The 26,592-nt window shown below is 41.3% G+C and overlaps 1 protein-coding gene and 1 long non-coding RNA gene across 7 annotated transcripts in view; one reads left to right on the forward strand and one right to left on the reverse strand.

Moving 5' to 3' along the window:
• Positions 1–26,592, reverse strand: part of LOC308059664 — a 253,715-nt gene that overhangs the window by 170,098 nt on the left and 57,025 nt on the right. The gene's annotated exons all lie outside the window — the stretch shown is intronic.
• MGAT4A (alpha-1,3-mannosyl-glycoprotein 4-beta-N-acetylglucosaminyltransferase A) overlaps positions 5,629–26,592 on the forward strand; it is an 83,096-nt gene continuing 62,132 nt past the window's right edge. Inside the window, exons 1-2 of one of the 6 annotated variants that reach the window (XM_080377319.1) lie at positions 5,629–5,824; positions 9,805–10,119. In XM_080377319.1, the coding sequence (XP_080233445.1) occupies positions 10,026–10,119 (94 nt within the window). In that variant the 5' untranslated portion in view covers positions 5,629–5,824; positions 9,805–10,025. The other 5 variants (XM_080377321.1, XM_080377320.1, XM_080377323.1 and 2 more) reach the window with 5 other exon arrangements.

Below are 26,592 nucleotides of genomic sequence, written 5' to 3' on the forward strand. Positions count from 1 at the left end.
CCTACCCCCTGTTCATCTTTTGCTGGGAGAAGGAATTTTCATCCCCTGCCCCGTGCTGCCTCTAGTGGCAGAAAACGTGTGCCGAGCTCACCCTTCACCGAGCGCACTCACTCCGTGAAGAAAGAGGTCAGGTTGACGCAAGAAACCACAGGAAGCTTTTCCCCACCACTTCTCCATCTGCAGAGCTCTTGTCGTAGCATGGCTCTTTGCAAGCTATCAACCCCCACCAGAAACAGAGCATAAAGTGAAAGGATGCAGCAGCAATTCTTTATTCCAGTTTAGTCTTCAAGAGATGTCCAGATCTGCCCTTCAGTCAGCAGCGGAAGAAAGAGATACTCACTGACCAGACACCTCCTGGGTGACGTGGCAAGAGTAGGAGGGAGCTACTTGTCCCAGAGCTGGGTTTTAGCCAAGAGTTTGGTGCCTGGTTTTGACTCTTTAACATCTGGTCCTAACGAAGTGGACTGAACCACATCCTGCACAAGCTGCCTTCCCGTGGGAAGGAGGACTGATGAGGAAGAGGCAGGCTGGGTTAGACAAGAACACAGGTGAGACAAAAAATGTGATGCAAAGACTAATGTGCAGCCAGCCCACTCTTTGGCAGGGGAGCTTGTACCAGAAGTCTGGAGTGTAACGTTTTAGTCCGTGTTTTTTGGCAGTCAGAAGTTTAGATTTGCATTGTCTTTGCAGATTTTAGCTCAGGTTTTACAAAACTCCACATCTTTGGAAAATATGCTAGAGCATTAACTGTGTTGTTCAAGTAGGTATCTGGGCATTTGCAGTGGGTAGAGCTAGAAAATCGTTATAGTCTGTAACAATTCGGCACAAAATAATTAAGAGTCTTACAGGAGTCACAGTTTGTCAAAGTTTCATCTACCAATGAGACTTTGTGCTGGATTTTGACAAACTCTTCTGAAATATCTTATTTTTCCCTGTGCAAGTTGACTTGGATTCTTTCCCCATGCTGTCTGGACCTATATTTAGTTTTGCTTAGGCAAGTGTGAAACAGACCTTCAGAAGAAGACGACCTTCAGAAACCTGTACTTGCTGAGGACCTGATTCAGACTTCCCTTTAACGGCACCCTTCCCTGCTGTTGGCGGACCAACCACCAAATTATCCCAAGGTAAGTTAAAGACGACATCATCTCAGTGTGTTTTGCTTACGATGAAGATGTCCAATGCACAAAATCTCGTTCTCAAAATTCCCCTGAAAAAAATGTCTGTTTTTAAAATCAAGAGAATACCATGAAGCAGGCATGTTGAAAAAGAGCTGGCAATCAAAACCTTAATTCTTTACATGATTTCCTTCTGCTTGGACTATCTCTTCAGTACTAACTTCATCTGACTGCTCTTTACCCAGGCATTGGACCTCAGCAATATTGGCACAATATGAACTTCACAGTTTCCAGGTTTATGTTTATGTAATAGTAGGAATGCATTTAAAAGCCTCTGCCTTCAGAAGGAGATTGATAAATGTAAATGTTCATCACCTCTGAGCATATGGCAGAGGCATTTGCGGCTCAGACAGAACCTACACAGTGAGTAAAATGACAGTAATGTGGGGGTGAGGGTAGAAAAACATGAGTCTGGAGACGGAGCTCTGTTCCTACCTCCCTGAGAGACTTCTTAGATTATTTGCTCTCTCTCCCACCTCAGGTTTTATCTTGTTAAAATGGACCAACAATTTACCTACTGGAAAGGACAGCACTGTCACACCTGACTTCTGAGTGAGACACAGCTGCGTGTGGAGAAACGGCATCACAACATCTAACAAAAGACTACAAAACTTCATAATGTAGTTACAGAAAAGGCAGAATAAAGATTACCCAAATGTAGCATTTTTTTGCTACTAATCATTTGTAGCTGCAATCACATTTTAATGTAATTATCTACATCCCTTTATTTGTTGAGTATTAGCACAACAACAGGTGCTACACAAGTCACACATGTATACATGAACTGTATACATCCAGCAGCTTTGTGTATAAAGTAAGTTTACAATATTACAAAACAAAAATTCTCTTTTGCAAACCAGCTCAGCCACCGAAGCATTTGTTTCAGTTTATGTCTATAAAACAGTAGCGGGATCTGGATTTGCATGAGCATCAAACCTGTCTCTGAGATTGGAAAACCTTCTGTATTGTTACTCATGCACTGTTTTACCTAGTCATAGGGAGGGAATGAGAAAGCTTCCCTTCCCTTTTCCCTCCCCTCGGTCTCCTGCTGCCCTGACATGGTGCCAGGTGAGGGCCTCAAGTCTCGGCCACGCTGCACCATGACTCAAAGCCCGGCTCCTCAACACACAGCTCCTTTAAGAAGGTGGTTGATGGGGAGTTTGCTTTTTCTTTCACCAGCCGACTGCTGTAGGGACGGCAGATGACCTTAGTCGGAGACTAAGAGGAGTCTAAGACTGCAGAGGCAGCAGACAACCATTGCCAACCCTTCCGCAATACACACTGGGTGCATTTGTGCCCCTCTTTTTATTGTTGGTATGGGAGTGCAGCAAAGGCCCAGCAGAAACACAGCCTGACTGAGCGAGGTGCTCAGCTAGCATACAGCAAAAACGATTCAGTCATGGAAGGCTTACAGTCAAAAAAAGCAAAACTGAGGTGAAAGGGAGGTAGAAACACTGAAAGTCCCAAATGTTTGCTCTGTTAAAAAACAGGGTTAGTGGCAGGCTGGGAATAAAACTTGACTCTGGGAGAGAACTCAATTCTCATCAGGAGACACAGACACTTTTCAGCTGGCCATTTTTCAGCCAAGCAGCCATTAAGACCTACGCTGCCACTGCCAAGCACCTCTACCTTCCTGTATCTTTCCTAGTGCCTCGGAAAGCCAGAACATAAGCATGCTGAAATGCAAGGACAACACTGGTATTTTTCTTCTGAAGGAGTCAGGAAAAGGGCTTGCATAAAACAAGCTCCGAATCTGATCAACGGCAACAACTGTGCAGCCCTACAGAAGTCAACTGCCCAGGTGTGCCAGAAACAGTCACTGCAGCATGTGAAATTATGGCAGGCCTGGAGCATCTTTTGACACTTTGTCTTTACTCTGACATTTAGGCAATACCTTAGCAAAAATTTCCCAGCATGAAATCTTCCCTCTGTTGAAATATGTTTATGCATTTCTCTCTTGTGTTTTGGGTCCTGCTGCTATACAATAGCAAACTCTTTGGTCTTTTTTTCAACAAGCAAGCTGGAACACTAAGGATCTAAACTTCACATATTTTAAAAACAATTTCTCCCCACAAGTGTCTCTCATTATGGTTGTTATAGCATCTGCACCTTAACACTTCCATTTAAACACAAAGTGTTTGTTTGGAAGTGCTTCATCTTCTCCAATTTCAGACTAATAGTCCGGTTGGAACAGCAGTACCTGCAGGATGGAAGAATAACTCAGCAGGAAGAAAAAATTTGGAAATTTGTGGGCATTAAGTCTTGTTCAGGCCTAAAAGGGAGCTGCCACTCTTACCAGAAGCAAGCGACATTTTGGTGTCAGCCAAACAGCCCCAACTCCTTTCCTCTGGCAGCTGCAGCTTTTTCCTTCACATGTACTTTTTCCACACATCAAGCAGCAGAATATGCAAGAGACATTTGACTATTCCTGTAATAGGTCAGATGAGGGCAATGTTGAATTTTTTGTTTCTGTCTTGAACTTTGCCTTCCTTCTCAGGAAACAAACTTCAGGGGAAGATATCACAGAAACTGAGAAACAACCACACTGTGCTTACTGTATTGTTTGGGGAAGTTAATAGTTAATTGGATACTGTCAAGGTCCAGTCTGCAAAACTTCCTAATGCAAATGTTCAATTGGTGAAAGAACAAAAAGTAGGAAGGCTCAGACAGTTCTTGTAAAATAACTCTCATTAAACTCATCTTGTAACAGAGCCTTTTCTTCAGCAGACTAAGCTCCCCTGACAAAAGGACTTTTATATGAAAACGTCTCCACCAGGTTCTTTTTCCAGCACAGAAATGCAAAAATTCATACCCCTAAGCAACACTAATCTATTAGAGGCAAACAATGGTGGCTCTAATGTTTTTAGCTTGTTGGGATCTCTACAGAAAATTCTGCCATAGATGTCTCTGTGTAAGGACACGCACTATTTTTGGTTTGGAAGTTATTGTGCTGAACTTGTTTTTCAATAAAAAAAATCCACTTCATTCCACTTCTTTATAAAAGGAAGAATTGAAGCACACATTTACATAATAAATTCTTACCACTCAATGAATAAAATTGCAGAACAGCCTAGATGTCAAGATCTTGCAAAGTTCTCCTGAGCTGCTTTTTGTGCTCTGCCTGAGTTGCCACTGGCCCCTCTCTGCAAACTTTGAAAAAAGCTTGAAAAAAATCACTGAGGGCTGCTGTGCAGGTACCCACGTGTAAAAATACTGTGATGTTTAAGCATCAGTTAAAATAATCTATGGAGACTTGTTAAACGTCACTCTTCAGACAGAATAACTAGTAAGATTCCCCCCCCCCCCCCCCCCCCAGTTTCTGAATTTCAAGTGGGGAACTATGCCACTATCTAGCATAAGAGCCTTAACAGAGTATAAAAATGTATGCTATAGATTAGGTAGAAGATGAGGAAAAAAATACAATGGGAAGCCATTGAGTCAATCAAAAGGACTAACACTGCTACCCAGTTAGAGTACGGCTCTTGCGAGGTAGATAGGATACTACTCTAAGCTGAAGGTACTATTTGATTTTAACAGGTACTTTCAGACCCTAAAACATGCATGAAATCCCTTGGAACACATGAAACAAACCACTGAAGATAGGGGATTACTTCCAGAACAGATACGTCACAACTCCAAATAATGAACCCATAGAGTAAAGCTGCCACTGACATTCTTTCACAGGTTGCAAAATGCAGCAGTAACAGTCCTCTGGGGGAAAGTGAGCTCATTTTCACACCTCTGAAACTGTACCTGTTCAACAGCCTCGTGGGCAGCACACATACCATCACAGCACAAACACCCTCCGCAGAACCACACTTGTGAACCATACAAAGGACAGAAGGTTCATTTAACTGGTGTGAAGCAACAAGCTGCTCCAGAATTCAAAAAGTTCTCGATACAAGCTCTAGCAGACGATTACCACCACACAAACCCAACAGTAAAATTCATGACTGCAACTTCTTAACGCTGGTGAACAAGCACATTACACAGGGTACCAAAACATGTGATTTGCTTGGCACTGAAGAGGCATTTTGAAAAATCTTCTGCTGACCTCAACTTCCTTTCAGGAGTACAGATACACCCTCACTGCAGCAGGCCCTGAGCTCCACCCTTTAGTGGCCAGGGAGAGCTAAGCCAGACCTCCTGCAGCTGACCATGGAGTGACAAGTAACCAAGTTCTGGGACAGATAAACCTTTCTTAGGACCCCTCCAGGACGATAACCCCCAAAAAGCACAGCCTAAGAAGGGGACGCGCCACGCACCACCTGGCCCGTTCCCACCTCGCCTCCCATCACAGCTACTCAAGGAGGCCTCGCGAGACCGAGCTATTTATAGCCGCGGCCAAGAGAGCGACGGGCCAGCCAGCCAATGAGTGGCGCTCTCCGGCGCGGCACCCATTGGTTGTCTACGGGGACGGCGCCTGGCTGGTGGGCGGGGTTTCCGCGCCGGTGGGCGGGGCGCAGCTCCGTGCGGTTCCATGGCGCTCGGGGCGGGGGGCGGTTGCGCGAGTCGGGTGCGTCGCTGACGAGGGAAGGGCGGGGGGCGGGTGAGGGGAGTGGGAGCCCCGGCGCGAGCCGACACAGTCGCCGACCGCCGCGCCCGCCGCCCGCGCCCCGCGGCTCCCCCTGCCGGAGCGCCGCGCACAGGTGAGGATGGCGCCGGCGGTCAGCGGGTCCCGCTCCCCCTGCGCGCCCCGGGCCCCTGCTGCCGCCTTCGGACCCGGCGGCTGGGTGGCGGCGCAGCTGCAGCCGGTTCGGCTTTTTAGGGGGCTGGGGCCGGACGCCTGCCCGCAGCCTCCGGAGTGGGTGTGCGGCGGACGCGCTTCCCCTCTCAGCGCCGCGGGTCTCTGCGGTGTCGCCGGAGGAAGGGAGGGCGGGCGGGCGGGCGGCTGGGGGCTGTCCTGCTCCCCATCTGCATACATGCACCCTTCTGCGCTCACAGGCACCTGCGTGGTGGCGGCGGTGGCGTGGGGAGCGCTGGCGGCTCCTTCGCAGGACTTGCTGCCACCCCATCCCTTCGCCCTGCGCCGGGGGGTGCCCGTGGGGCGTGTGGAGGGCGGCGCTGGGGTCCGGGGCAGAGCGGTGCTGCTCCCTCTCCTCCTGCGGCTGGGGCGCCCGGCGGAGACACCTCTTTCCCAACCTTCCTCTTTCCTTCCCCCTGCGTGCCGGTAGCCCGAGGGGGGTTCGGCGGAGTTTGCAGTTTCCCGTCCCCCTGCCTTCCCCCGCAACCCCGCTCCGGTGCACCGGGCGCCGCGCAGCTCCCCGGACCGGCGCTGTCCCTCCCCTCCATCTCTGTCAGCTCTCGCCCTCTGCCGCCCGGCAGGGCTGGCGGCGCCCGGTGCCCAGCTCCCCGCCTGGGTTTTTCGCTTCCCGGACTAAATAGCCGCGACCGGGGCGGAGAGACAGCGGGGAAGGTCCCAGCTAACTCGGGGCGGTTTCCGCGGAGGCAGCGGAGCCCGCCTGCCCCGGGCTTGAGGGGACTCGGCCGCGAAACGGCGGGGCGCCAGCGCGCCTGAGGTGAAACGGCCGTTAACGGCGGCGGGTGACGGTTCGCGGCGCGGGCGGCCGCCCCCCCCCCCGCGCCCCGCGGGGCTTGCTGAGGGTTTTCAATGGAAATAAGGTGGAAAAGCCCCTGTCCGGCGCCTCTCCCGCTCCTTTTCCTGCTGCTTGTCCTTTCATAGCGAACCGTTCTGCCGCGCCTTAGGGACCCGCCTCGTCAATGCAGCGCTGCCGCCGCCGCAGGTGCCCCTGCACCTCCCGGCGGGATGGGGTGCGGGCTCATCCCCTCCGAATCCTGCCCGCATCCCGCAGCCTCCAGCCCTTCGGCAGCTGTGCTCAAGAAGAGCCTTTCCAGGGGCGCTGCGTTGTGTCGGGTTTGCAGTTGGAAGTGTGCATTGTCTGTATTTTGGCAGTGTCTGGATACATACAGAAACTTCTTGGTTTATTTAAGGCGTGATGCAGTAGCGTGGTGCTCGGCACCTGCGAGGGGCCAGGTGCCTCCGGCACCCGTGGCCCTCCGCCTCTCGCAGGGTCATTCCCATCGGACTGCAGTGTTGGAAGGGTTCAGTGCTAGAAAATTTCATAGGTATCATCTGTCTAGTTATATACCCTGTCATAACGTCGGCTCCAATGGGATTACCCCTCAGTTAGATTTGTTTAGTTTGTGTTGTAAATTATTGAACAAACCTGAAAAGTGACTACCTGGGGGTGAAATAATTTATGTGCACGTACACATGGGTTTCTGCTGGTTTAACTACATGCATTTTTAAAAGCTGGAGCGCTTCTGGTTCACGCATGGCCTTGATCTATGCAGTTTGATTCAGGGAAGTACTTGAATAAACATATAAGTACGGCTGAGCTGATGCCTATGCTGAGAGAAGTGGTTACAACATCAGAAGAGAAGTATAAAAGCAGAACCAGCCAACTCGGAACCATGATAATTATTAATTTGACACGATTTTTTTGCATACTTACTGTTGATTGAATCATGTTGCTACCATTTTTTTATTTTTTTGGGTTTTGTTTTCTGTACAAAACCAAACAGACTGTAATTTTTGTTGATTCAAATAGCACAGTGAGGAGCCCTGATCTTGATTTTTTTATTGCAGCAAATATAAAAATGATGCCCACATTTTCTGGCAAGGCAGGTGGTTTACTTTCCTTGCATTATCCGATGATATTTTTACTCTCCTGGTTGCTGTCTCTTGTTTGTATGTTGGACCAGCTGTCTGTTGCCCCCACAGGGATAATCCATCTAGTTTGTAGCCTGGTCCTTTGTGCACACCTGAGCTGCTCCGGAGAGGTCTGACTGCTGCTAAAGTAAAGGTAGATTACAGTTTAGGCATCCTTACTTCAGAGACACTTCAGCCATGTTAAACTGGTAGTGTCATTGACCTTATCAGTATCCTAGTCACTTTTGCTATTGAAGTTCACCCAGACTTTTATCATCTCAACGAATTGCTGTTGCCAGCCCTCCTGGCTTTTATTATGTGCCTCTCCTGTTCAAAGTGCTGGTGTTGATATTTCCTGTTGCGTGATGCTCTCCATGTTAGCTTTTTATAGGTCTCTCAGTTGTCTTTATCTTTCGTTATGTTGAATTCAGGTTCCTGGTATCATAAGGCTTTCACAGTTCTTTCTATTCCTGCTCATTGTTTTGTTTCTTACTGAATTTTACAATCTACTTTGTTTTTGCATTTGTTCCTTTCCTTATATGTACCCTGTGATTTCGGAGTTAATGTTTAAAGCTACAAACCTATCTGTGCATAAAGTTCCTCAAAACAAAGCACGTAACTAGCATTATATGTGAGGTAATTGTGGTCCAAAGGTAAACACTTTCTGTAACCTGGATGTTGTGACCAAGATTTGAACGCAAGAGCATGTTGTTCCACAGCTCTGTTGTTCTCTTCCGTGCATTTGTTAACCATGCCTGTTAGGTTATGTCCTGTTTTGCAAACTCTTTGGTAAAGGTAGTGCGTGCTGCAATACAAGCTTGGGAAGTGTAGTTCAGAGTTGACTGGAAACTCTTGGTACTGTAATAATAATAATATAAAGTATTTTTTTCCTGTTGTTCTAGATGCACACAGGCAAGAGAGTGATAGAGATTGCTTCCAAGGAAAATTCAGAGCAAGTTATTTATTGCTGGGTAGCATACTTGTATCAGATATAGTTTATAGTGGGGAAAAACTGGCAGTACCTTAAAAGAATGTTAAATATTAATGTTTGAACTACTTAAAGGATGATTTAGTTCTTTAAAAACAAATCTGCCCTCCCCCTCATCTTTGAAAGTCGGTTAATTAATTTCTCTATTCTCTTTGTCTTGATGAGTTAGGACAATGTGGTTAGATGCTGGCTGTGTTTGGCCAGTTGAGGATTTTCTAATCCCAGGATATGGAACCTTCCTCTGGGATAAAACTGAACTGTAGGCAATTTCTGTGTTTTGTCCTTGTGTCTGTGTGGTGGAGAAAGAGGAGTGATACGGTCATATCATGGCATTTTGTGGGGCTTTTGGGTTGTTGCCAGTTGATAATTGAGCAGTCTCTGCGTGTGTGGCTGTAGTTTGTGCTTTAGCTGCAGCTAAGCTAGAAAAAAAAAAAGTGTTGTGGATGGATCAAATAGTCTTGCACTGAGCAGACAGAGAAAGATGAGTGATGTAGGTTTGTAAATGCTTTCTAAAGCTCCAGTCTCTCAGTTTGCTGAGGGTGGTTCTGCTGCTGCAGTTACATTAGGCATTGCTGATTTCAGAGGGTTTCGTGGAAGTGAGCACTTAAGAGCAGGGTCTTGAGGTGCCGGCTTCCTGGAAACAACTCTTGTATCAGTTCATCAACTGCCAGGTGACACGTGATCTTGCCTTTAGTTCGATAAAATTGTGATGTTGGTGATGTGTATGTTTGTCTTTTAACGACCAAATTAATGTGAAATGGAGCTTCTCCAGATACTAGCAGTTCTAACGGAAAAACGATGAATTACTCTAGCAAGTTCTGTTCTCTGGGCTGAGGCAATGCGAGGGAGGTGCATGTAAGCCCCAGTAACAAGCATGTAGTAGTATTTCTTTACTGTATTTTGGTACATGGGGGACTCTTCTAAATATTTTTGGCATAACTTGTTAAATTTTTGTTGCCTTTAAACAGGAGTAGAAGAACAAAGAGAAGCTTAATTTATGAGAACTGTAAGAAAGCTTACAACAGTTTGGAATGGATTGATTTATGATACCTTTGATATGTGAGAGCTATATTTTGTGTCACTATTGGACAACGGCTGGTGGTGGACTTCAGCTGACTTCATTGCAGCAAGCCCAACAGATAGGTCCTCATCGCTGATAGAACATAAACAAGTGTGATGCTGAAATGAGATGAGGCTCCGAAATGGAACTGTGGCCACCGTGTTAGTTTTCATCACTACTTTCCTCAGTTTGTCCTGGTATACTGCGTGGCAAAATGGGAAAGGTAAGTCAAAGGCTCCAAAACCAAATTGACCTTCACATAGCTGTGTGGCTATGCACTGCTGCTGCATGTTAGCAATCTGTAAATTGTTTGTTGACTAGCTGTGCTCCAGAAAATATTGCCTTGGTGAGGAATAAACACCTGCTAGTGGATTGAGTAAAATTAACTTGGAGTGATCCTGATTTAAAAAGAAAAAAAAATGTACCTGAAGAAAAACAAGTGCTGCTGTTGGAGGAAGGGGTTTGTCAAGGCTGAATAGTTGCGGGGTTTTTTTCCTGGTTTATGGTTGTTGGAAAAACATATGTTCTCTTGTTCCCCCCCCCTCCCCCACCACATAACATATGGCCAATGGACCCGGCTGGAGAATGTTATTTTTGGTGCTGTTTTCTGTCTTCTCTGATGATTCAGTGATGGCAGTGGCAAACTGCCAATCAACATTGTTGAAAGACTTTTCTTGCTGTCTTTGAATGAAATGCAAAATATTTCAGAGTATGATGTAAGAAATAAAATAATATGAGCAAATTGACAAGGTAATGGGAAACACATCTATTATAATAATGTGAGCGATCTCATGAAATAATCAAGTAACTGCTGTGCGTAATAGACTTTTTTAATATATCTTTGATCTTATTGCACTCTCTGAACCTTGGAAAATTTAGGTTTTTTCTGAGGGTCAAGACTTTTTACTGCGAGTGAGATGTTTTGGTTTTGTCCTTCAGTGCAGCAAATAAACTTGTTCAGCAATGGTTTCTAGAAGAATAAAGGGGTTTGGGTTTGTTTTTTTCTTTATAAACATCTAATCTTTTGAAAAATATTTGTCTATGTCCTTCAAAGATCAAGTAATTTTAAAAAACATATTCTGTCTTAAGTGAGATTGCTACATGCTTTGTTCTGCTGACACTTACTGTCAGTTGGGCCTCAGGTCCAGCAAGAGAAAGCTGAGGTTTTCCAGGAATACTGTCTGTTGTAGCACGGCAACTTGTAAACCCTTTCCTAAGTATAAAAGAAACAAATGAGTTCTGTGGCATAGTGAATTTGTTGGGTTTTTTTCCAGCTGGTTACTTGTAGGTGTGATCTGTAGCAGTTGGTCGGTAGGCTAGCCTTCTGAATGTAAGCAGGAGGGAAAATCTCAGGTTATCAAGGTTGTGCTAATATATCAGTCTTTTACTTGGACAACAATAGTGTAGACATGCCAAAGAGTGGTAAGAAAAGGGTATCTGAATAGTGCTATAAGTAGTATTCTCTTAATTTTGACTAATACCACATTCTCTAGTCACATTTTATATTACTGATTCGTTTATTGCTGAAGACAGCGTAAGAATTCAGCTTTCACTTCAGTAAAGATATATACTATGAAATACTTGTTATGTTTTTTTTTTTTTTCTTTCTTACTTGACATACGATTTATAAATCTTGTTCTCTGTTGTAAAAGTGTAACACAAAGAAAAGTCTCCATTAAAAGAAATTATCAAAAACCTGCTGTTTGGAGAGTACTAGTATATATGGCACTTGGTGACAATTTAAGCTTGTGTTGATCAGACTGCTCTGTTTTTTTTATACTATTTTTTCCCATCTGAACGCTTAGAATCAATACTTCCCTGATGTTGGTATCAAAGTTCTACATTTATCTTCTTCCAGATCTTGCTATTGAGCATTAAGATGGTAATTTGTTAAATAGAAGTCAGTGTAACAAGACATCAGTAATGTTCTAATTAATTGTAAATCACAGTTATGAAACTGTAGTCTAGATAACTTGCTCTTAAGGTGTTGCTTCAAGACAAATTTATACACAGAATATTGTTTTTTAAATTTTATTTTCCTTTTTAACTTATGTTTAGCATTTTATTAATTTGCACAAGTAGTCCAAGACCAAACCAGTTTTGAGTTAATTTAGTACCATGTTATCAGAGACATTTCTGCACCAGTGGAAAATGTTCAGAAACTGATGATATATATTTATTAAGATATTTTTTTCTAGCTTGATACAATTTTATGTTTATTTAGTAAGCCTTACAGAATTGTATCTTAATTAATGTAGAACAATTTCATTACAAATTTGTGAGTGGCTTAATTAGAAGCAAATACAGTGCTTGCTGTTCTTGTTCACTGAAAGGCTATGGGGTGTCACATACTCTGATCATCTTTTTTTGTTCATTACGTTTATATGGCATGCAGTAGATTCCTGTAGGTATTTTTCAGCCTTTGGATGGCAAAGTAAATCTGCACTTGGAAAGAAAATATTATGTACATTTTTAAAAAGACAAAGTAAACCTCCAGATTGCTAGCTTCTCAGTGAGAGCTAAAACAAATTTTGCTCTTTAAAAGCAGAAGCACAGTGCCTTGTTTCTAACAACCCTAACCCTGTCTTCAAGTGATTAATTTTGAAAAAGTGAAATCTTGGATAATTGCCACTTAAAATGCAGAATCATTTGTGGAATAGCAGGAAGACTGGGATTATGTGCTATTTTTACAGATCATGTCTTCCTTTAATAAATATACGTAATCCCAGTCTCTGCAGGATAGCATTTAGATGCTTCAAAGTGGTACAGACTTTGGTACCAGTTTAAAGTACAACAATTCATCTCTGGAGAACAGTGCTTTACAAACTTTAAGGGTATGCTGAGAAGTTGTCAGGAGCTGAAGGAAATACTCTGAAGTTCCAACATTGGAAACAGTATGGTTTTTAGCTTGCCTAGTGATCTGATTGCGTAAATAACCTTTCACAGGGCAGATACTGCTGTTTGGATGAAATAGCCAATTATGTGGGTTTGCTTTTTAAGTTGACTGTGTTTGAAGAAGGTTGACTGAAATACCTCTCATTGTTGGAAAGAGTATTAACAATTAGGCTAGGATCTTTGTTGCTTTCTGGACCCCATGCAATGTTTAAAAGCACTGGAGTTGTAAGGAAGCAGTGCAAGCCGTGAATACACCTGGGAAGGTCCATGAATCCCACAGGAGCTGTAAAGAGTTGCAAGACTACTTTTTAGGAGTTAAAATGCGCTATGGTTAGTACAAAAGAAGTAGTTGTTGGAAATGAAGTCTTACCAAAATGCTGATTGCTTTAGTGCATAGAAGGACCGCTTTTAAAGGATCTGCAGTCACTTCACAGTTAGTTCAGTGTAAGATGTCCTTGAATCCTCCTAAGACAGAGCTGTTTTGCAAGTGATAACTTCATGCTTAGCACCATCTCTTCTGACTGAATTATGCTTTCTGGTATTACTGACCAGCTCAGGGTCACAGGTCTTCACCACCTCATTTGTGAGCTGCAGAAATGCAGTGGTGTTTTTATCCTAAAGGTACTGCTCTTAAGAGGATCTAATCAGTACGCAACAGTACTGTGTACCTATTACACCCGTCACAGAAATTGTCAAAGCTATTGTAACACTATATAGAGAGTGTAGTCTTGACACTTTGATCTTTAATGTAACAAGTGGTCAGAGTATGTAATGTTCCAGGAAGAACGTTATGCTCCATAATGCTCAGGAACCTCCTTTTCTTGGGTCAAAAAACTTCCTGATGCCTGTCACCAGCATGGAAGTTGGGAAGGAAGATAGTAGATTGCTGAACTAGGGCAGGTGCGGAAAGACGAAATTCATCAACAAAGCATTCATCAACCTTATCACTTTGCTTCCCATGCTGAAGTCCTACTCTGATCCTGTTACCTTTGATTTTATTTTTTTTTAAAAAAGCAGCACACTTTTTTCTTTAAAGCATGTGTTCTTTGTTCTTGGTGGAAGACAGTAGTTGGCAGTGTCTTGCATCCCTTTTAGAAGGCATGTGGCTACTTGAAGTGGTGAGGACATGTATGGAATATGTATTGAGAAAATCTGATGCAAATTAACCCTTCAGGATTGTCTAAATTGTAATTTTCATAGCAATCTGACACTAGTAGTATATGTCGTCTTTTTCCCATGTAAAACAATCTTCTTTAACGATGCAGAATTGGTTGAAAAAGCTTCTGTTTCTCAGTTCATCCAAGGGTGTTGTCGTTACTGTAGGGGTCTGCTTGCTGCATGAGGATGGCTTATTTTGGTACATAGACTTAAATTCACACGAGAAGTTGTCTAAGAGGACTTTTACTTTTGAGATATATAATGAGCCTTCTTAGTTTGCTGAATATTCACTCACACTGAAGTAATGATGGCTGGAGAAAGTTTTGTTTTAAGCATGATGCTTTCTTTCATTTGGCGAGAAAATGACCTGGGCTGTATAATAAAACTGTTTTGTTTCTCCTCTGGCTATTTTCATCAGAGTTGCCACAATAATTGTCAGTGCTGAAAAGTATTTAAATTTAACAACAAGCATAGGAAAACCTAACTGAAACTAAAAAAAAAAGTCTTGGCCAATGGTGGAAAATTTTAGAGTGAGAACAAGGGTTATTAGATTCCTGGAGGAAGAATAATCCTACAGAACTATGGAGAAAACAGGGCAAGGAGGACAGGAGATGGATAGACAGACGTATGTATGTCCCTCCTCCCCCAACTTCCCCCCTCCCCGGCAGTGGTTATGCAGATATTCTCTTTAAAAATAGATCAGAGATTTGAGAGATACATGTTAGTATTTTGCAATCATAACCCACCTTAGTTGTGCTTTGATCCAAAGAGAAGCTGTTATTCACGTAAATGCCGATTAAAGTCTTCTGGCTGCATGTTCTAGTTTTCGGAGTTTTGTGCTGAATTCCCACTGGTGTGAATTGGATGAACCAACCAAAAAAGTTAAGTGGACTACAAACTGTGAAGAGTGGAGGCAGGGGCAGGAAGGGATGAGATGGGATGCTAAATTAGAAAGTGCATGTAACAGTTTATTCCGGTTTGGAAAAGAGAGTTTGTCTTGTCTTTTCTGTTAAATAGGTGAGGAAGTGTTGGTTTCCTTTGGAAATTCTGTTGCAAACGTTTCAGGAGCTGAAATTAAAGGAAATGGGACATTTTTTTTAACACCAGCACATGAACGTTACTCTGGTCTTTATCTAAAATAGACTTTCAAGTTTGGTTTCCAAAACTGACAAATTAGTGTATAGCTTACTGATATTAAAAATAGGAGTTGAATTTCATTAAAGCCAGACAGGAATGTTGGTTTGGAATGGTTACTGAGAGTCTTGTGCAGGTAGTGAATGTGCTGCCCTTCCCAGGTGAGTTGAGCAGAAGAGATAAATATCCTAGCCGGTCATGTGGGCAGTGTTTAGATATGCAGTATCTTTGTGTCTGTCTTGTGCCTGTTGCAGCAGAACTTCTCTGGTACCGCTGATTTTGGTGAGCTGCAGTGGAAAAGATAGCAACTAAAGGAGCTTTTGCAACACTGTGTTGTCCCTTTGCTATTTTTGTGACCTGCTAGCTAGGTTAGCTTGACAGTTTGTGAGATTCCAAAACTTGATTGCTAGCAGAAAGTTTAATGTGACCAGTCTCAGCCAACATGTTGAGATACTGCTTTTGATTGTAGTCCATTTGTCAGAGTTGTGGAAAGGCAATGCTTTTGCTCAGTGTGGCTTCTCTTAATGCTATGTCAGCCCGAGTCTTCTATGCTTGCATGACTCCTCCAGAATGCTGGTTGCTGTTCTCCTGGAGGGACTGTCATGTGAGTAGTTCAGCCAACACAGGAGAGAAAGTTGCGTCTGATGCAGCTGGTTATACCCCACTGTAAGCTATGTATCTACTAAGAAACCTTTGCAATTGATTGTAAGTCAATGTGTATTTCTCTTCTTGCTAGTAACTGTATTTCTAGAGTAGTTTAACTATAGGTATATGGCTGTATTTTTAACAGTGACTGAGTTTGCTGGTGGTTGATATTTTCTGTAGTGAATCTGGGCGATGAGAGGAAGAGGTTTCTTATAAATCTCAAGCATCACCAGTCTGGGAGGAGCAGGGAAGGTAGGCAGAGAGACTGAAGTTTAAAATAACTTATGCAAATTGGAGGCCTAGTCAGGAAGGGAGGAGTGGAGGGCTGAAGGTAAGTGAAAGTGCCCCAAACAAAACATGAGGTGCGGTAAAGCAGAAGAAAAACAGATGTATACATAAAGAACGGGGAAGAAATTTGGTGTTAGGGTTCTACTTAGGAATGGCAGTTTACTGTAAATTATAGGCTAAGTGGGAGTTGTCACATTATTGATGAAAATGAAAGCTAAACAGAAAAGAGGTGTTAAGGAAGTAAAGAAGTATGAAGTCTACTACAGCAACAAGACACAGGAAATCTTTCTGATCTGCTTGATACTGGTCTGCTTCTGGATGGTGTGTTGCAAAGAAAACAGATCCGTTAGATGGGGTCCAAAGGAGCAATAAGTGATCAAAGATCTAGGAAATCTATACTGTAAGGGAAGAATCAGTGTCCTGACATTCTTTAGCTTAAAGGAAAGGTGTGAGAGAAGACAGGAGGATATTTTTCAAATATTTTTAAAGTTCTTGAGAGGGGGGAACATAAAATAGATTGTTTGTGGCCATAGTGAATAGCAGGATATAAGGGACTGAAATTGAAAGGGAGAACAAGGTAAGGTAGTGGAAAAAGTTTTTGTAATGGGAAGTATAGATACATTCTAGAGTAGATCATTGGGAGGGATGATGACAAGTAGAAGACACCAATACCATGTTTGGTACCAGTAGAGATTTGGGCTAGCACAGAAAGAGAGAGTTACAGTGTTTTTTAAAGTCAATGTGACACTCCAAAAATAAGTCTTAGATAGGGAAGACCTACAGCTGGCAGGAATGATCTAACTTTGAACTAGTTATCTTGCTGAAATTAGTGTTGAGTAGGGGGTTGGACTACACGACGCCCAGAGGTCTCTTCTAACTTAAGTTTGTCTAGGTATTCTTGACCTTTGCCAAATTTATCTCTTCTTGTGCCAACAGTGACGTGCCAGTGCTTCTCATTACTAAAGAATATTGATGTTTGCATGAGATACGTGAAAGTTTCCCTTTATTATCATAAAATTTGATCCTTAAAATACATTAAATGTTTGCTTGTATTTCAGTAGTTTCACTTAACCATTTATTGTTAATGTCCACAGCTCTTTCTATAGCTGGGAACCATAAAAATACTGTGTTAGAAGAATCTCAAAAAGTTATTTGCTTTATTTTTCAAGTGTGATTTTGTTTTGTGGGTTTTTTTAAACACCCTCCAACCCACCCCACACCCACCCTTGCAGTTTAGTGGTACCTTACTCTGTAGCTGAATTCCTGCTGTGTAATCATGACTTTACTTGCCTGGGTAACAAAAAAGGTTTTTCCATTACTGATACAACCTTTAGGATTAGAATCCTGTAAGTTGCTGCTTTTTAAGATGAGACATTGGTAAGTCTGTAATTTAGTTTTGTTGATAATGCACTATGTTTTGTTTTCCTGAACATGGCAGAAAGTGAATACAAAGTGATTTCTTTGCTCACAGTGCAAGGCTTTATTCCAGCTAGTCTCTGCCTACAAAGCAATTACTCTAAAGTATTTTAGAGTTGTGCTTCCAGCTGCTTTTCCAGTTACCTCCTTGGTTGACACAGAGCTTTCTGTCTGTCCTTGTGGATGCTTCCCACAGATGTGCCACCCATCTATCTAACAATAAACAACAGAAATCCTATTTTTGCTAGTGGCAGTATATACTTTTTTTGTCTTATGCTCAAAAAGAATATAAAAGTTTCCTATGCTTATCAAGCATAAATGCTGCTGTTGTAGGCCGCAGATACATCATGGTCTTACTTATCAAGGCCACGAACATTTACGTTTCCTCAGACAGTTCAGAGATGGGCTGAACTAAATCTTTTTTCCATTACAAATTACTAGTAAAGTAGTTGTGCAAATAAACAGCCCTCGTACATAGTTGCACAGCCCCTAGAGACAAACTGTAGAAGTCCTGTTGGGGAGAGATTTGAATAAAACAAATGTGATGGGATCACATTTGACTTACAAGGTGGTTGTTAATTTGCAGCAATGTGGGAGCACGGTGAAGCTTTGATCTCGAGTTGTTTGCAAGGAAGACAAGTTAGAAGGAATATGTTCTTAGAAACAGAGCTTGTTCAACACAGTTGTCAAGGCACAAAGAAACAAGGAGCATCAGCAACCTCAACCACTAGCCTATGTGGAAAAAATTTTTGAACTTCTGCAATGGCTTGTATTTTGTGCCCAGGCTAAGAAGAATTTTTAAAAGTTTTAGCTCTTAGAATAGTGTCAGTTGTGAGATGGTAGCACTCTTCTGACCAATTATCTTTTGATAGATTAATTTTCTTCTAATGTATCAAAACACTAAATGTTTGGCTGTGGATCTACCATTACTAATGTAATTTTAATTTAGGAAGCTAGCTTTTCTTGCTGTAGTTCCTGGCTTGTGTGTGTATGTTTTGTTGGTTTCTGAGAGGAGGGAAAGGAATGGTTTAAATTAAGAGTGTCTTGGTTTACATGTACAGAAACTCAGAGTTATTGACAATTCTGTAGTAGAAAGAAGTCATGTTAAAGTATTTGGAAGCTTTCAGGTTGTCAGAACTGGATGGTTGCTTTTCATTCTGTGTCATAGTTCTACTTTCCTGTGTGCTTTGTTTCATTGCCACATTGGACTACAGCTGAGTTAATCTGTCTGAGAACATACAGCGTTTTAACTCTCAAAATCTGAGCCCTGAATGTTCGACAGTGTATGAGCATATAATGTGATGATTCTGGGAGAAGGTTTGAGATCCATACACGTAGGTTTTCCTGGACATGACGACTTTTCCTTCATGGAAATCTTGTGTGGGCAGAAATCCTACAGATGCAGAGGCTGTTAGCCCTGGATGGGTGGATGCAGCTGCACAGGCATCCTGTTACTGACCAGGTTACTGCATGACCAGAAATCCCAAGAGGTTAAGTAAGTGACACCTTTGGGAAGTTTTATATAAGTGTGGATTTGTGATAAGTAGTTGCTAAGCAATTGCACAATAGTCCATGTACTTTTGGGATGTCTGAGAGGGACCAGCTACTTGGTTACTGCCCAGTTGGTTGGTGTATGTGCCATGAGTCACATTCTAGAGCAGGGGCCCTCAAACTACGGCCTGCGGGCCGGATACGGCCCCCCAGGGTCCTCAAAGGGGGTATTTACAGACCCACCCCCCGCCAGGGGTTGGGGGAGGGAACCAAGCAGCCGCAGATGACTGCCTGCCACTTCATCTGCGTGCCGACCCCCTGTATACAAAGTTTGAGGACCCCTGTTCTAGAGGATGTATAGAGGTGCACGTGTTGTAAAGTTTGTTTGCGTGGAAGCATCAGGGTTAAACATTTTTGCTTTGCACAAATGTATCTGTTGACTAGGGAGGCTCTAGATGGATACAGGAAACACCTTTCCAAAACACTCCTGGTGTGGACACTTGATGGTAGAATAACTGTTTTCTCTTCTGATGTCAATGGGATACACGCATTCATAGGTATAGATGACCTTTTAAGTTAAGGCTTATTTTCCCTTGTTCTCCTCGTCCACACTGCTTTATTGAGAGGGCAGTTGTATAGATTTAAGGTGCAATTTTACATTATATAGAGACACTGAAAAAGAGACTAATGCTTTGCCATGTATTTGTAATATGTTGCTTTAAACCTAACTGTATTTAACTTAGTTTGAAGTTTTTAACTTGGAACGAGCTGTAACTGAATGGAAGACTTTCTCTCGTATTTTGGGGATCTAGAGATTAGTTTCATTGGGTTTTGTGGTATTTTAGCTATGTGTAGATAGCAATGATCAAAGATTTGAATTGGGTGAAGTTGAAAATTTGTTTTCATGCAGGAAAAAAAATGATTCTAGGACATTCAAAATATGTTTGTATATTCAGTACCAATGACTTTAAGTTGTTCTCCAGTACAGTTTTAATGATAAACTAATGACTCAGATAATGAATGAAGGATGGCTGTGGTTAACTGTTTTTAAAAGTTGAAATGTCACTGCAGCTTCTTTTGCCTTAAGACATGCTGCTGTATCCTCTTTCTCCCCTCTGTCACTCCTTTGTAATACTTTTTCAGTCTGTCCTCCTCTTGGGGTTCAAATTTGGTGTCGTCAGTAGCACTGTATTCCTCCTGTAAGTTTGGAGGAAACGGGCTGTTAGGACCAGGACAGAGCCTCCGCTTGGCTCCGTGGAGGGAAGGGCTGGAGCTCAGCGGCAGTGTTGGGCTTTGCTAGCTGGGCAGCCGCTGCTCATCTTCCCACTGCCCGCGCAAAGGGCGCAGTGCTCTGTCTGCTGCAGCACTGCTGTCTTTTGCTAGTGGTTGAAGGCAGATGCTGTTAATGCATGGAATAATTATGTGTATGGGAAGACGTACGCCAGGGACAACATGAGGAGCTGTGGGCCAGGGGCTGAATGCTGGTGCTGCTGGTTAGGGTTATACTGGCAGAACACCAGAGGGTCCTGGGGTGTGGACAGGGGTCTAGGGGAAGAGCTGGGGCCAGTGGGATAGAAGTTCCTGTAGGTGAGAAGGGGTGGAAACAGCTGTAGGAAAACTGTGAAGCATGTAGATGTGGTATCTATGTTCAGGTCTGGGTGTTCCCTCCTTGCCCCACAATCTTGGCTCTCACTAAGAACGTAAAATCACCGGTGTGCCAGGTGAGAGAGCTGCTTTATTTAAAACTTAAGCAGACATTTACACATAAATTGTATCTGTTATCTGTCCATGATACTGCTGGTTTAGTCCTACTTCAGACTGTAGGAAAAACTGCTTGTGATCGGTTTTGTGGATGTATTTTTGTACTTGGTCCTCTTTTGAATTAGTAAAGAATAGCCTTCAGGGTCTGGCAAGAATCTGTGCTTAAGCAGTTTGCTTTTATCTGTAGTGGTCTTGTGGTGTGACTAAATGTTTGTACATGTTTACTGTTGTCACGCAAAATGTGCCAAGAAGAAAAAGGCATTTGTGGCTACTTTGCTGTGTTGTTTATTGAAATATCATAGATGCATTTTTCAAATGGAAAGTGAGTCTAGGAGGCTGATCGTTACGCTAAAGGGGATGTTGCTGTCTGGTTTTTAAGTGAAACTGCAGAGTTTCAGAGCTGATGCAGTTGGCTCTACCCTTCATTCTCAAAAAAAACTTTATAGCAGATTGATTCATATACTGCAATAATGGCATTAAAGTAATGGGACACATAACAGAAACTTCTATCCTATGGCTGTATTGATTTGCGTTTTTCAAAAATAAAATGGGATTTGACATACAATTTTTTTGTAACACAACAATTTTTTTTAACAAATGTTTAGCAAAACCCAAAGCCTTTCCTGTAAGGGAAAATAAAAATATACTTCATTTCAATTAATCTTTATTAAGATGTGGTTTATAGCCACACAATGCTTCTTGGATCTCCTCTTCTGTGGGAATAAGTCCTACACTGTGCTAGTTCTTCCACAGACTCTGGGCTTCCTGGTTACAGAAAGGATCAATGTGAAAGTTATAATTCTACTCAGAAACCTTAACCCATTTTAAATACAAATGGAACCACATTTCCCTGTGGTGTTGTAGCATCACAAACTAATGTTCAATAATATTGATAAAGAATAGTGTAATGGAAAATAATTAAAAATACGTAATGAACACAGTGATTTGGGAAAGTTAAACCAAAATAATAATTTTCTGCACTAAGTATTTTGAAGACTCTGTACTTATCACCAAAAAAATTGGAATTTTCACTTTCTTATACCATGTGAGACATTCAAATGGCCTTAGTCAAGTCTTAACTAGAAACCAGGTAGTGCTTTCTTTAACCTTGTGAAAACATTTGTACCTGCTTCTAGGCCATTCTTTTCCTGTTTACAGATTCAATTGCCTTGATTGAAATTCTGATCTGTTGAAGTATATTACTTGTTCTAGCATTTGCATATGACATAAACATATCTGTCCCATCCCCCCCTTGATTTTTTTAACCTTTTACTCATTCTCTTTTAATTTATAAGAAAGTTCTCTGTGAAACAAAATGATGAGAAAACAAACATGATACATATAGACCGTGTTAGAGTTGAGATTAAACTAGTTTCAGGTGTCTAGCTGGGGCTGAATTTTGAACTGGTGTAGTGCCATAATTACAGGCTTGAGATACACTACTGCTAACAACTGCATATTGATTAGCATGATAGTCATCTCCAACCATACCTGAATCTGTAGGTTTTTTTCAAATGCAGGCCTACCTGTGTGTGTTATAATGCTCTTTCTAACTAGAATTTAGTCTGTCATCAGTATTCTTATTTAAGACTTTTGGGTGCTTCCAGAACAAAAATGACTAAACTTGCACCTTATTCACAATTTTTAACCGAGAAATTTTATTTTCTCCCTTGAATCAGGAGGTCCCTCAACACTAGGCACTATGAGACACAGTAGCTGGCTTTGGTTCAGCTGTATAGCTAATTTTGTGTTACATTAGCAGCACAGTTTACTGGTGTAACAAGAGCTGGAGAAGGAGGGGAAAAAAGGAGGTTGATTGCGGGTCAGTTTTTTGAACTTTCTTACGTGTAGTACATCATGAACACAAGGAATAAAGTGTGTAACCTTTGTGTGTGACTAAAACTATCTAATTTAAAATATAGCTATAACTAGCTATTAAAGCAGGAGGCTGATGTGGAGGCATCAGATACGTGAAAGATTTACAAAAAATGTAGAATGCAGGTTCAATTAATGACTGGCTATTTGCAAGATGTGAGTGAAAGGGTTAGAGGAAGCCTGCATGATTACCAAATTGATTTAGAAAATTGGTTTACTGTTTGTGCACCCTGGTTTGAATAATAAACATTTTCAACAAAAGTGTTTTTACTGTGAGCTGTTATGGAAACTTGTTTTCTCTTTCAAATCCCTTTTCCAGTTATAACTTACCAAGTCAATAACAGGGAGACTCAAAGACGCTACTCTTATGAATTCTGTTGCAGCAGGGAGCACTGTTTTAGTAAATGGAATTAGAAGTTCAGTAGGTTATAAAAAGGTGGTATGCAGAGAAATGTTTTTCATTAAAAAAAACAGACAACACCCACCACAAAATCCTCCAGGAATTTGAGACCGCTAGATAGCATGAATATTTTAATTTGATATCTTAATAGAGGTGTATGTCCTCATTGATAGAAAGTAGCAGAAAATATTTTCTGATGGAGATCTGAGGAGAAACATGAGATGTCACAGATGACTTGTAATTCAACCCCTTACAATCAGTTTGACTACCTAAAGGGTAATTACGTTTGTTTATACTGTCAGCAAATCTGTAAGTATTTCAGGTGAAGGGGTCTCGTTCTTTCTTAACAGATGTGAAAGAATTGCCTTTTACCAGGGTTAGATTTTGGTATTATTTTTGTTGAAATTATGACACCACACAGGGATGTGGATTGTTACATTATGAAGCCACACTCTGCTAGGATCAGCATAAGAAGTTATGGCTTTTTTCATGTGTCATGTTAGAATTGAGTGTAATTAGCTATTATGTAGGTTTAAGAAGATACTCTTGTTGATTTGTAGCAATAAAGTGTATATATACACATACATATGAACTAAATGATGGAAGCAAACAATAAATAGATGCAACATGTATGCTTAATATATGCATTTCTGCAGAAGTGTAGAATGGAAATGCATATGTTAAAAAAAAATATTGCAGTGGGGATGCTTTCTTTCTGCGAATGTGCTTCAGTGTGGCCAAGAATGCAGGCTAGATATTGACCTGTTCTGTATGTTAAAAGTAAAGTGTGTTTCAATGCTGTGATTGTAATCCCTGCCTATACTGGAGCTTTGTTCTTGCTTGAGCAGTAGAGTTGTAGTGTGGCTTTTTACTTGGCAGTTAGGTTTGAAAAAATAATCATGAGATAATGATCTTAGTAGAAGCTGCCTCTGGAAATTGTGTTCCTGTTTTTGAGGTAATAACTGTGATGTTGCAGTCAGTTTCCTAGTTTCCTTTACAGTGTTGTACACCTTGAGTCTTGTGCAAGACAAATAAGAAATAGCAAAGAGGAGGGTTTTAGTGAAGGTTGTTTGAAGGTAATGTTTTCTGACACCGTATAGTTTAATGTCCAAATTACATGAATTCAGTGGTGTGCATACTCAGCTGAGCTCTTCTTTGATTAATTTCTCAAAGTGAACTCTTTGTGCTATGCATGTCTACAGCTAAAGTTGCAATAATTTTCCTTGTACAGCTTTGCTTTTTGGAAATAGAATCTATGAAGCTTTTACTTATTCCTTAATGTTTCTATTCAGAGCTAGAGATGTGTTAAATGCTGATTGCTTATTGTGGAGCTGATTTAGTATATGATTTAAGTGACCTTTGTATATTACTTTCCCTTTAAAGAAGAAATGCTAGCAGTTGACAGTGCTTCTTAGCACTGGGAATAGAATAAAAACCAAATAGCTGGAACCTAAAAAGCCCCAAGGATTATATTCAGGCATGGAATCCTGGGCAGTGTTGTTTACTAGGCAAAGAAGCGTGAATGCTAGTTAAGTTAACAGTCAGATCAGGACAAATAAATTGTGAATGTGAGATTCCCCCCCCCCCCCCCCCCCCCCCATCACTGTAGCTTGCTGTTCTTTGTTTTAAAAGACTTTCAGCTCAAATGCTGCCAATAACTCTTCTCAAACAAATCATGTGTTTAATTGTTCTTATTGTCTGATGCCAATGCACAGACAGAACACCATATGCTCCTGTTGACTTGACCTCCTTAGTCGTGGGTGTCTGGATTTTCTAATGTATTATAATTTTTATTTCTTGTGTCCAAAGGGACTTTCAGACCCTCTGTCAGCCCTTATCAGTGGAGATCTGAGAGTGGTGTCATAGTGGGTTTTGTAACTGCACAGGAAATTTTCTAAATTGTGACTTTTCTGTATTGAACAATTTGTATATAGAGGCAGAGGTGATCAATTGCATCTGGAAACATTTAAAACTGTTCCTGGCTGCTCTGTGGAGCTATTAAAATACCCCTTAAGTAAATCGTTCATCAGTCACAATTCTAGTTAGGCTTCTTTGGCTTTCTGATTGCTCAAGATTGTTTTTTCTCTAGAAAAATGTTTTATTCTGTGACTTTTTAGAAAAGCAAAAACCCCAAACCTACCTGATGTACTACTTCATGCTTCCATTTTGATTGGTAAGCTGCAGCATTTTTAGTATATTTATATTAAAAACAGGAAAAATGGCGTGGTGAGCAGGTTCTCAGTCTGACCTGTTTTGTACTCCTATTTTTCTGCTTTGTATATGTGGAATCTCTGAGAAGGGTGGGGGGGGTTACTTATTCAAAAGAATATTTACAAGTGAATCAGTTCCTAAAATAGGAGGGGTTTACCGGTTGATATTACAAAGGATCATATTCAGATTGCTTTAAAAAATGTAATGAAAACAACGTCGGCTCCTGCTGCCAAGGAATGTTTAAACAAAAGTATCTGGACTGAGATTGGATCAGGCCCTGAAAGTTTCAAAGCAAACACTTCAGACTTCTGCTATTGCATTAGAATTGGAGAGAACAAAAAACATTATTTGTTTATATAGAACCTTGAAGTGCAAAATATGAACGACTTGCAATGAAAAATTAAGTAATTACAATTCTTGAGTTATTTTTTTTAAGTAGGAAAATCTGTAGAACCTTCACTCAAAAATAAGCTGTTATTCACAGTGAAAGCTACTTGAATAAGCATTTTTTAAAATGCTTCTAGTCCTAATAAGTACATTTCTATGTGGAAAACAAGGGCAATAAACATTAATTCTGCTGGATTGTTTGGGTAGATTGAAATAGTGGATTGCTGAAATGACCCGTCATTTTGAGTAACAAGATTAGGGATAAAAGAATGATTTACCCTCGTGTTTTCCTAAATCTTGATACAGGACCTTTTTTGTTTGTTTCATGAAGCAGAAAATGTTTTTGTTTGATTAGTAGGATGTATTTTTCATATGTAAATCTTCTACCTTACTTTACTGTCTTTAATTCCACAGAATGATACACTTACAAAACAATCACATATTCTCTAATCCCTTCAAAAGAATAAAACAGATTTATGAATAGGCATAGCTGCAAACTCTGTAACTGAAAAGGCCCACAGGATCAAGTGTTTAAAGAGGACTGATAAAATTTGACCTTGAGCAGTTTTCTTTAAGAGCTTTTATTTATAGCATGTCTATTGTTAGCATTTACAGTATACTGCTTTATTCTGTATTTGCATGGTTGATTACTTTTCTGCTTCAGATTTAAAAACTCATCATAACTTGCTTATAAAAGGCTTTAATTTCACTTAAGAGCAAGGAAGCTGATTAGCTCATGGGGAGTAGTCATCCATGGTAATATATTGTAACACTTCAATGATGCCATGTATCAGCTTTTAGGTTTGGTGACAAAATCAGAATCTGATTTCTAAGCACACTTGAGATTTAATTTTTGGGGGCAAATTTTATTAACACCTTCTTTACTCTTCACTTTGATATTGCTGGTTATAAATATTATTTGTGCCTATGTACAGGTTTTTACATTTGATTATCTCCTTGGCTTGTTACAATATTTTACTGTTTTTAGTTTACAGGTAGTTTCTGGAACATCTTTTAATCTCTCTCAGACATGGA

Source organism: Falco punctatus (assembly GCF_963210335.1).
Source record: "Falco punctatus genome assembly, chromosome: 2".
Taxonomy (NCBI): Eukaryota; Metazoa; Chordata; class Aves; order Falconiformes; family Falconidae; genus Falco; species Falco punctatus.